Raw genomic sequence first — 11,579 nt, 5'->3', positions numbered from 1 at the left:
ACAAGTGAGACTCAGCAGTCTCTGTATCTTGTGTACCAGTGAGACACAGCAGTCTCTGTAGCTTGTGTACCAGTGAGACACAGCAGTCTCTGTCGCTTGTGTACCAGTGAGACACAGCAGTCTCTGTAGCTTGTGTACCAGTGAGACACAGCAGTCTCTGTAGCTTGTGTACCAGTGAGACACAGCAGTCTCTGTAGCTTGTGTACCAGTGAGACACAGCAGTCTCTGTCGCTTGTGTACCAGTGAGACACAGCAGTCTCTGTCGCTTGTGTACCAGTGAGACACAGCAGTCTCTGTAGCTTGTGTACCAGTGAGACACAGCAGTCTCTGTAGCTTGTGTACCAGTGAGACACAGCAGTCTCTGTAGCTTGTGTACCAGTGAGACACAGCAGTCTCTGTAGCTTGTGTACCAGTGAGACACAGCAGTCTCTGTAGCTTGTGTACCAGTGAGACACAGCAGTCTCTGTAGCTTGTGTACCAGTGAGACACAGCAGTCTCTGTAGCTTGTGTACCAGTCAGACACAGCTGTCTCTGTAGCTTGTGTAACAGTGAGACACAGCAGTCTCTGTAGCTTGTGTACGAGTGAGACTCAGCAGTTTCTATAGCTTGTGTACCAGCGAGACAGAGCAGTCTCTGTCGCTTGTGTACCAGCGTGACACAGCAGTCTCGGTAGCTTGTGTACCAGTGAGACACAGCAGTCTCTGTCGCTTGTGTACCAGCGAGACTCAGCATTCTCTAGAGCTTGTGTAACAGTGAGACACAGCTGTCTCTGTCGCTTGTGTACCAGTGAGACACAGCAGTCTCTGTCGCTTGTGTACCAGCGAAACTCAGCAGTCTCTATAGCTTGTGTACCAGTGAGACACAGCAGTCTCTGTCGCTTGTGTACCAGTGAGACACAGCAGTCTCTGTCGCTTGTGTACCAGTGAGGCACAGCAGTCTCTGTAGCTTGTGTAAAAGTGAGACACAGCAGTCTCTGTCACTTGTGTACCAGTGAGACACAGCAGTCTCTGTCGCTTGTGTACCAGTGAGACACAGCAGTCTCTGTAGCTTGTGTACCAGTGAGACACAGCAGTCTCTGTAGCTTGTGTACCAGTGAGACACAGCAGTCTCTGTAGCTTGTGTACCAGTGAGACACAGCAGTCTCTGTAGCTTGTGTACCAGTGAGACACAGCAGTCTCTGTCGCTTGTGTACCAGTGAGACACAGCAGTCTCTGTCGCTTGTGTACCAGTGAGACACAGCAGTCTCTGTAGCTTGTGTACCAGTGAGACACAGCAGTCTCTGTAGCTTGTGTACCAGTGAGACACAGCAGTCTCTGTCGCTTGTGTACCAGTGAGACACAGCAGTCTCTGTAGCTTGTGTACCAGTGAGACACAGCAGTCTCTGTAGCTTGTGTACCAGCGAGACACAGCAGTCTCTGTCGCTTGTGTACCAGTGAGACACAGCAGTCTCTGTAGCTTGTGTACCAGTGAGACACAGCAGTCTCTGTCGCTTGTGTACCAGCGAGACACAGCAGTCTCTAGAGCTTGTGTAACAGTGAGACACAGCTGTCTCTGTCGCTTGTGTACCAGTGAGACACAGCAGTCTCTGTCGCTTGTGTACCAGCGAAACTCAGCAGTCTCTATAGCTTGTGTACCAGTGAGACACAGCAGTCTCTGTCGCTTGTGTACCAGCGAGACTCAGCAGTCTCTATAGCTTGTGTATCAGTGAGACCCAGCAGTCTCTGTCGTTTGTGTACCAGCGAGACACAGCAGTCTCTGTCGCTTGTGTACCAGTGAGACACAGCAGTCTCTGTAGCTTGTTTACCAGCGAGACACAGCAGTCTCTGTAGCTTGTGTACCAGTGAGACTCAGCAGTCTCTGTAGCTTGTGTACCAGTGAGGCACAGCAGTCTCTGTAGCTTGTGTAAAAGTGAGACACAGCAGTCTCTGTCACTTGTGTACCAGTGAGACACAGCAGTCTCTGTCGCTTGTGTACCATTGAGACACATCAGTCTCTGTAGCTTGTGTACCAGTGAGACACAGCAGTCTCTGTAGCTTGTGTACCAGTGAGGCACAGCAGTCTCTGTAGCTTGTATACCAGTGAGACACAGCAGTCTCTGTCGCTTGTGTTCCAGTGAGACACAGCAGTCTCTGTCGCTTGTGTACCAGTGAGACACAGCATTTTCTGTAGCTTGTGTACCAGTGAGACACAGCAGTCTCTGTCGCTTGTGTACCAGTGAGACACAGCAATCTCTGCATCTTTGGTACCAGTGAGGCACAGCAGTCTCTGTCGCTTGTGTACCAGTGATACACAGCTGTCTCTGTAGCTTGTGTACCAGCGAGACACAGCAGTCTCTCTAGCTTGTGTACCAGTGAGACACAGCAGTCTCTGTATCTTGGGTACCAGTGAGACACAGCAGTCTCTGTAGCTTGTGTACCAGCGAGACACAGCAGTCTCTGTAGCTTGTGTACCAGTGAGACACAGCAGTCTCTTTAGCTTGTGTACCATGAGAAACAGCAGTCTCTGTCGCTTGTGTACCAGTGAGACACAGCAGTCTCTGTATCTTGGGTACCAGTGAGACACAGCAGTCTCTGTATCTTGGGTTCCAGTGAGGCTCAGCAGTCTCTGTATCTTGTGTACCAGTGAGACACAGCAGTCTCTGTCGCTTGTGTACCAATGAGACTCAGCAGTCTCTGTCGCTTGTGTACCAGCGAAACTCAGCAGTCTCTATAGCTTGTGTACCAGTGAGACACAGCAGTCTCTGTCACTTGTGTACCAGTGAGACACAGCAGTCTCTGTCGCTTGTGTACCAGTGAGACTCAGCAGTCTCTATAGCTTGTGTACCAGTGAGACACAGCAGTCTCTGTTGCTTGTGTACCAGTGAGACACAGCAGTCTCTGTAGCTTTTTTACCAGTGAGACACAGCTGTCTCTGTAGCTTGTGTACCAGTGAGACACAGCAGTCTCTGTCGCTTGTGTACCAGTGAGACACAGCAATCTCTGTCGCTTGTGTACCAGTGAGACACAGCAGTCTCTGTAGCTTGTGTACCAGTGAGACACAGCAGTCTCTGTCGCTTGTGTACCAGTGAGGCACAGCAGGCTCTTTAACTTGTGTACCAGCGAGACACAGCAGTCTCTGTAGCTTGTGTACCAGTGAGACACTGCAGTCTCTGTCGCTTGTGTACCAGTGAGACACAGCAGTCTCTGTCGCTTGTGTACCAGTGAGACACAGCAATCTCTGTATCTTGGGTTCCAGTAATACACAGCAGTCTCTGTAGCTTCCGTACCAGTGAGACACAGCCGTCTCTGTCGCTTGTGTACCAGTGAGACACAGCAGTCTCTGTCGCTTGTGTACCAGTGAGACATAGCAGTCTCTCTAGCTTGTGTACCAGTGAGACACAGCAGTCTCTGTATCTTGGGTACCAGTGAGACACAGCAGTCTCTGTAACTTGGGTACCAGTGAGACACAGCAGTCTCTGTAACTTGGGTACTAGTGAAACACATCAGTCTCCATATCTTGGGTTCCTGTGAGACACAGCATTCCCTGTAGTTTGGGCTCCAGCGCAACACAGCAGTCTCTGTAGCTTGTGTGCCAGCGATACACAGCCGTCTCTGTAGCTTGTGTACCAGCGAGACACAGCCGTCTCTGTAGCTTGTGTACCAGCGAGAGACAGCAGTCTCTGTAGCTTGTGTACCAGCGAGAGACAGCAGTCTCTGTAGCTTGTGTACCAGTGAGACACAGCAGTCTCTGTAGCTTGGGTCCCAGTGAGACACAGCATTCTCTGTATCTTGCGTTCCAGCGAGACACAGCAGTCTCTGTAACTTGGGTACTAGTGAAACACAGCAGTCTCTGTATCTTGTGTACCAGTGAGACACAGCCGTCTCTGTAGCTTGGGTCCCAGTGAGACACAGCATTCTCTGTATCTTGGGTACCAGCGAGACACAGCAGTCTCTGTAACTTGGGTACTAGTGAAACACAGCAGTCTCCATGTCTTGGGTTCCTGTGAGACACAGCATTCCCTGTAGTTTGGTCTCCAGCGCAGCACAGCAGTCTCTGTATCTTGTGTACCAGTGAGACACAGCAGTCTCTGTAGCTTGTTTGTACCAGTGAGACACAGCAGTCTCTGTAGCTTGTGTACCAGCCATTCACTTTTATATGAGTTGTTGTCGATTTCCTTCTATTGATAAATCTGGATCCGCAGACTTTTCTTCATTAGAAACTTTAAGCTGATTTACAAGCTACTCTGCATCGCTACATGTTTGCTTTAAACGCAACTCTATCTCTATACATCCCCACATACTGACTACTAACCACTGACTTCGCCTGTGCTAATCTCTTATTGGTTACTAAAGATCATGTGATCTTGCTTTAGAAGCATTATTCTTATGGCATGTTACACACTAAATAATTACCTCATCTCTCCCCCTTTTCTCAAATATACATTTTATATTTACATGTCCGAATTTCTCATGACAACAGCAAATTTACATTGAATTAGGAATTTACATTTCAGTCTTTCAGGGGGTTTTCTTATGCGTGTGGAGTGTCTCAGCTCCTTTTTCAGGAACTTCCTTGTCCAGAGTTGTTTGTACATCAGGTGTTTCTGCAGTTCTGTATCCTCAACTCTTTCAGGAACATCCGGTGTGTCTGTCTTGGGCTGATTAATCTCAACAGGAAATGTTTACCCGGTTGTGATCACCGGTGGATTCAATTCTTAGTGATCTGTTTCTCTCTTCCTTAAATGGTCCACTTGTCTCTGTATGACTTGGCATTCCACCTCCAGGTGGCCATTTAGAGGTCCAGCCACCACTTATTTCACCTGGCAGCTGCATCGGTCCTTCTGCAAAGTTTTTCCTGTATACCTTCTCTCTCACAGTAAATTTCCTCTCGCGACTATGCCTTCCCTGACCCCTTTCCACCTACCCCTCGAAACTTGGCATTATTTAGCTCAATCTCATCCTGAGACAGTGTTTCAACAGTAACTCGGTGGGTGTGACACCTGTTGTTTTGTGAAGGGCGGTCCTGTAATGAAAAAGAAAGCCTGCTGGTTTGGTTGCTGAGAACTCGCCAGTTAACCTCTTCATGCCTGCCTTGAATGTTTGAACAGCCCTTTGGGCCAGCCCATTTGAGGAAGGGTGATACGGTGAGCTTTTTACATGAGTGATACTGTTGAGGCTGAAACACAGTTGAAACTCAGCACTCATAAATGCCATGCTGTTATTAGAAATGACTACCTCTGGTAGCCTGTTAATGGCAAAACTTTGGCGTAGTTTCTCAATTGTAGCAGTGGACATTAGTGACTTCACCCCATATATGCCCATCCATTTTGAGTGAGCATCAATGAGTAGAAACATTCTTCCCATGTAAGGTCCCAGATAGTCTGAAACTCTAAACTCTTTTAAGAGGTACCTGGGTCTGCACCTAAAGTGCTGTAAGCTGCAGGGCTATGGGCTGGGTGCAGGAAGGTGGGATTAGCAAGGGCATCTGGGTGTCCTTGGGCTGGCATGGACAAGATGAGCCAAATGGCCTCCTTCTGTGCTGTAACTTTTCTATGGTTCTGTGGTTCTATAGTCAATGTGTAACCGAACCCAGGGTCTTCCTGGCCACTCCCAAGGGTGTAACTGAGCTGTCGATGATAACTTTTGCAGTTGCTGATGTTGCACCCAATTCTTTACTCAGCTCTCTATTTTACCATCCATCCCAGGCCACCATAGGTAGCTGCGAGCTATCATCTTCATTCAGGATATTCCTGGATGTGCACTAGGTCGTTCAATTAACAGTGGCTCCCTTCCCTTTGGAGGTACTATCACTCGGGCTCCCCACAATAAGGAGGTGAGATAGAAGAACTGGGAGAATTACTGGAACCCTTACAGAAAGCAGGGGACTCAGGAAGTGAGGTCAGGCAGCTGTGGGAGTCAGTGGGATTATAATAGGTCATAGCTTCATCTTGCCTTTCTCTTGTTTTTGCTTTCTCGTGGTAGCTGATCTTTATTGTGACTTACACGCCTCCTCTACTTGTCCCATTATCACTCCCTTTGCCTCTGCCCCACCCAGTCATCTCATGTCTCCTGCTGTACCCCCTCCTCTCTCACAGACCTTGCTTTGTTTTTACTGTTTCTACTTCTCCTATTTGACCAATCGAAAACAGTTTTGAACTCTTGGCAGTCATCGTCCTTGGTCATTTCTCTCAGTCCCTCTTTCCAACTCTTATTGCCAGGACAGAACCTCTCAGAATGATTTTTTTTTACTGTTACTTGTTCGTACAGGAAGAAGGCGGGTCACCACAAGAAAGTGAGTGACAGTAGAGTTTGATTTGTACATAGGGTGAGGCAGTTTTCCAAGAGCCAAGAGAGTTTCCTGATCTGTACACCTATCTAGAGCAGTTTTGTAGGGACGTTGCTGTTTAGTGCCAGGGCTGCATCACATTAAAGCTGCACAATGAAGCTGTTTCTCGGTATTGCCATCGTCTGCACTTGTTTTGTTAAAGGTAAGATTTTTCTTTTAAATTGGTTCCTGGGAAGTTATGTGGCGCAGTCATTGGTGAATTCATTGTGCTGCAGGCATGAAAGGACCTGTCGTGTAGCTCACAGAGAGATTGAGGGCAGTTTGCCTTCTCCCAATCAGTTCATTATCCTGTTGGGGTTTAATTACCGTTCAATAACTTTCTTGTTGAATATTCCTCCAGATCACCAATAGGGGCAGGGGTTTCAATCCCACTTTTCATTTTGTTCCATTGCCTCAAGGTTTTCAGCACTTTAAGTGCACATCTGAAGGCTTTTTAAATGTGACGAACGTTTCTGACTCGATCAGCCTCTTCAGACAGTGAATTCCAGACACTTACCACTCTCTGGGTGAAGGAATTTCTCCTCAACTCCTTTCTTATCCTACTGCCAATTCTCTGTGCCCTGGTCCCTGGCCTCCCCGCAAATGGAAATGAGTCCTTCCTGTTCTCTCGGCCTGTACCCCTCATAATTTTATACAGCACGATTAATTCCCCCCTCAGCCTCTTGAGTTCCGAAGCAATGAGGCCAGCCTGTGGGATCCAGTCCGGTGATATCTTCCTGCAATCTGCAGGTTCCTTCCTCACTAACAACCATATGGCCAACTTTCATCTTATCTGCAAACTTCTCGCCTACCCCTACCTTTAAGACTCTATCTGTGGTTTATATGACAAAGACCTCGGGACAGAGCACTAAGAGTTGCAGAATCCCACTGTAAACAGCCTTCCAGTCATAAAAACATCTGTCAGTCATTACCCTTTGCTTCCTGTGACTGAGACAATTGTAGATTAATGTGAGACTTTCTCTGGCCTTCCAGGAGCTTTTAATTTTCTGATCAGCCTCCCATGTCGAACTTTGTCAAAAACCTTTCTAAAAGCCATTTACACCACATCAGACATATCACCCTCATCAATCTGCTTGTTATCTTATTCCGAAAAAAATTCAGTCAGGTCACTCAGACACAATCTTCCCTTAACAGATCCCGGTTGACTGTTCATGAATAATCCACGCCTTTCTGCGTGATGATTTCTACTGTCTCTCAGAAGTGCTTCCAATCATTTTTCCAACGCTGAGGTCAGGCTGACTGGCCTAGAGTTCATCAGGCAATCCTTTTGTTTCTTTTCAAACAGCAGTACAATTATAGCATTTCTCCAGTCCTCCTGAACCATGCCTGGAACTTGAGGAGTTTGCGAAACATATAGCAGAGATGCTGAAATTTTTTTGTATATTCATTCACAGGATGTGGGCTTCACTGGCTGGGCCCAGCATTTATTGCCCATCCCTAATTGCCCCTTGAGAAGGTGGTGGGTGAGCTGCCTTCTTGAACCGCTGCAGTCCCTGTGGTGTAGGTACACCCGCAGTGCTGTTAGTGAGGGAGTTCCAGGATTTTGTCCCTGTTGTGTAGGTACACCCACAGTGCTGTTAGGGAGGGAGTTTCAGGATTTTGTCCCTGTGGTGTAGGTACACCCACAGCGCTCTTAGGAAGGGAGATCCAGGATTTTGTCCATGTGGTGTAGGTACATCCACGGTGCTGTTAGGGAGGGAGTTCCAGGATTTTGTCCCTGTGACAGTGAAGGAACAGCCAATATATTTCCAAGTCGGGGGGGTGAGAGGCTTGGAAGAGAACTTTCAGGTGATGGTGTTCCCATGTGTCTGCTGCCCTTGTCCTTCTAGATAGTAGTGGTCGTGGGTTTGGAAGGTGCTGTCTAAGGAGCCTTGGTGAATTCCTGCAGTGCATCTTGTAGATGGTACACACACTGCTGCTACTGTGCATCGGTGGTGGAGAGAGTGAATGTTTGTGGGTGGGGAGCCAATCAAGCGGGTCTGCTTTGTCCTGGATGGTGTCGAGCTTCTTGAGTGCTGTGGGAGCTGCACTCATCCAGGCAAGTGGGGAGTATTCCATCACACTCCTGACTTGTGCCTTGTAGATGGTGGACAGGCTTTGGGGAGTCAGGAGGTGAGTTACTCTCCGCAGGATTCCCAGCCTCTGACCTGCTCTTGTAGCCACAGTATTTATATGGCTGGTCCAGTTAAGAATCCAGTGAATGTAACCCTTGGATATTGTTTTCCTCCCTTGCTTCCTTTAGGGGTCTGGGAATGTATTTGCTTCCAAAGATTCCAAGTCACTTAACTGCTCCTTCCTCACTGTGTTATATTAATGAGTTCTCCTTCTAAAGTACAATGCTTGAACCAACCCTCTCTTTTCTGAAGACAGATGCAGGGTATTCCTTAACAACTAAACCCATATGATGGCTCCTACTCTTTCCATAGTTACTCCATTGCTTTACAAGCATTTAGCAAGCATCGTTTGTCAAGGAGCATACAGGAGAGGATACAACCACAAAAGGAAGTTTGCAATCCTGGGATTCTGCTGAGCGTCCTCCCGGCAGCAGCCTGGCCTTGCTGAGTTCAAGGGCTGTTGGGCCATAGGAGCTGACAGGAAAGGGTAAGGTCAAAAAGGGAAGCTTTTACTTGTCAATATTCTCTCATATTCTCATTTTGCTTCCCCAATCTAATTTAAAAAAAATTCACTCCTATACTTTCAGCATTGCTATAGCCTTCTGCAATGAAGACACATTGGTACTTGATATAAAGCTTCCCTTTTTGACCTTACCCTTTCCTGTCAGCTCCTATGGCCCAACAGCCCTTGAACTCAGTAAGGCCAGGCTGCTGCCGGGAGGACACTCACCAGAATCCCAGGATTGCAAACTTCCCTTTGTGCTTTTATCCTCTCCTGTATGCTCCTTGGCATCCAAGGGGACTCTTGATTTGAGAATCCTACCCTTTTCCTTTGTGAGAACATATTTGTTCTGAGTCCTCACTAACTCTCACTGCTCCGACACTGATTTGGTTTCCATGCCCAATCCACTTCTGCTAAATCCAATCACATCTTAGTAAAATTGGTCTTTCCCCACTTGAGAACGCTTGCTCCTGTTCTATCTCTGTTCTTTTTAAATCGCCTGTAGATCACAGCCACCAGTATGGGCCAGGGAGGGTGAGTTACCTGTCCTGCTGTAGATCACAGCCACCAGTATGGGCCAGGGAGGGTGAGTTACCTGTCCTGCTGTAGATCACAGCCACCAGTATGGGCCAGGGAGGGTGAGTTACCTGTCCTGCTGTAGATCACAGCCACCAGTATGGGCCAGGGAGGGTGAGTTACCTGTCCTGCTGTAGATCACAGCCACCAGTATGGGCCAGGGAGGGTGAGTTACCTGTCCTGCTGTAGATCACAGCCACCAGTATGGGCCAGGGAGGGTGAGTTACCTGTCCTGCTGTAGATCACACCACCAGTATGGGCCAGGGAGGGTGAGTTATCTGTCCCTGCTGCCACACATGCTTTGCAGTTATATGCATTGTGCCTCTCCTGTCTTCGGCTTGTTCACTTGCTGTTCAGCATTTAACTCCTTAAAGTAAATCCACTCCACTAGAATGTAATCTTTAGGCATTTTGAAGTCGAGATGGGATTCAATCAACAGCTAAAACAATATTGTACAAAACAATCTACTGTTACATCAGGCACACTATCAAACTCCCCTCAATAATTGCATTAATGAAGGACATAGCGAAGTTGTTGTCAACTGCTATGTGTCTTTTCAAGGAAGTGACAAAGATGATCGACAATGGAAGGGCAGTGGATGTTATCTACATGGATTTTAGTAAGGCCTTTGACAAGGTCCCTCATGGCAGACTGGTACAGAAGGTAAAGTTGCACGGGATCAGAGGTGAGCTGGCAGGATAGATACAGAATTGGCTTGGTCATAGAGGACAGAGGGTAGCAGTGGAAGGGTGCTTTTCTGAATGGAGAGCTGTGACTAATGGAGTTCCACAGGGATCAGTGCTGGGACCTTTGCTGTTTGTAGTATACATAAACGATTTGGAGGAAAATGTAACTGGGCTAATTAGTAAGTTTGCAGACGACACTAAGGTTGGAGGAGTTGCAGAAAGTGAAGAGGATTGTCAAAGGATACAACGGGATAGAGATCGGTTGGAGACTTGGGCGGAGAAATGGCAGATGGAGTTTAATCCGGACAAATGTGAGGTAATGCATTTTGGAAGGTCTAATACAGGCAGGAATTATACAGTAAGTGGCAGAACCCTTAAGTGCATCGATGGGCAGAGGGATCTGGGTGTACAGGTCCACAGGTCACTGAAAGTGGCAATGCAGGTGGATAAGGTAGTCAGGAAGGCATATGGCGTGCTTGCCTTCATTGGCAGGGGTATTGAGTATAAAAGCTGGGAAGTCATGCTGCAGCTGTATAGAACCTTGGTTAGGCCACACTTGGAATATTGCGTGCAATTCTGGTCACCACATTACCAGAAGGATAGGGAGGCATTGGAGAGGGTGCAGAGGAGGTTTACCAGGATGCTGCCTGGTCTGGAGGTTATTAGCTATGAGGAGAGCTTGGAGAAACTCAGATTGTTCTCACTAGAGCGACGGAGATTGAGGGGCGACTTGATAGAAGTTTACAAAATTATGAGTGGCCTGGGCAGTGTAGATAGTCAGAAGCTTTTTCCCAGGGTGGAAGAGTCAATTACTAGGGGACATAGATTTAAGGTGAGAGGAGAAAACTATAGAGGAGATGTGCGGGGCAAGTTTTTTACGCAGAGGGTAGTGAGTGTCTGGAATTCGCTGCCAGAGGAGGTGGTGGAAGCAGGTACGATAGTGGTGTTTAAGAGGCAGCTTGACAAATACATGAATAGGATGGGAATAGAGGGATACGGACCCCGGAAGTACAAAATGTTTTAGTTGACGGGCAATATGATCGGCGCAGGCTTGGAGGGCCGAAGGGCCTGTTCCTGCCTCCTTTGTTCTTTGTCTATAATATATAAGTTCAAGACATTATGATAAAAAAGATAGAACTGACCCAAAAGCACATTTGGGGTCAAATCACTAAAGAAGCAAGGGCCTTAAACTGAAACTCAGGAAGTGGCTGAATGTAAAACAAAAATAAAAATGCCTGGAAAAACTCAGCAGGTCTGGCAGCCTCTGCGGAGAGGGACACAGTTAACATTTCGAGTCCGTATGACTCTTCATCAGAACTAAGAAAAAATAGAAAAGGGGTGAAATATAAATTGGTTTAAGAGAGAGTGGGACAGGTA

The 11,579-nt window shown here is 47.5% G+C and overlaps 1 protein-coding gene across 1 annotated transcript in view; it reads left to right on the top strand.

Annotated features, from left to right (window-relative positions):
• Window positions 1-6,248: 6,248 nt before the first annotated feature.
• Window positions 6,249-11,579, top strand: part of LOC121273990 (urokinase plasminogen activator surface receptor-like) — a gene marked incomplete at its 3' end in the record, with an annotated part of 35,531 nt that continues 30,200 nt past the window's right edge. Inside the window, exon 1 of the mRNA XM_041181120.1 lies at window positions 6,249-6,466. Within this exon, the coding sequence (XP_041037054.1) occupies window positions 6,418-6,466 (49 nt within the window). The remainder of the gene's footprint in view (window positions 6,467-11,579) is intronic.

This window comes from Carcharodon carcharias (genome assembly GCF_017639515.1).
Source record: "Carcharodon carcharias isolate sCarCar2 chromosome 29 unlocalized genomic scaffold, sCarCar2.pri SUPER_29_unloc_1, whole genome shotgun sequence".
NCBI classification, from domain to species: domain Eukaryota; kingdom Metazoa; phylum Chordata; class Chondrichthyes; order Lamniformes; family Lamnidae; genus Carcharodon; species Carcharodon carcharias.
This window is presented reverse-complemented; position numbering and strand designations above follow the sequence as displayed.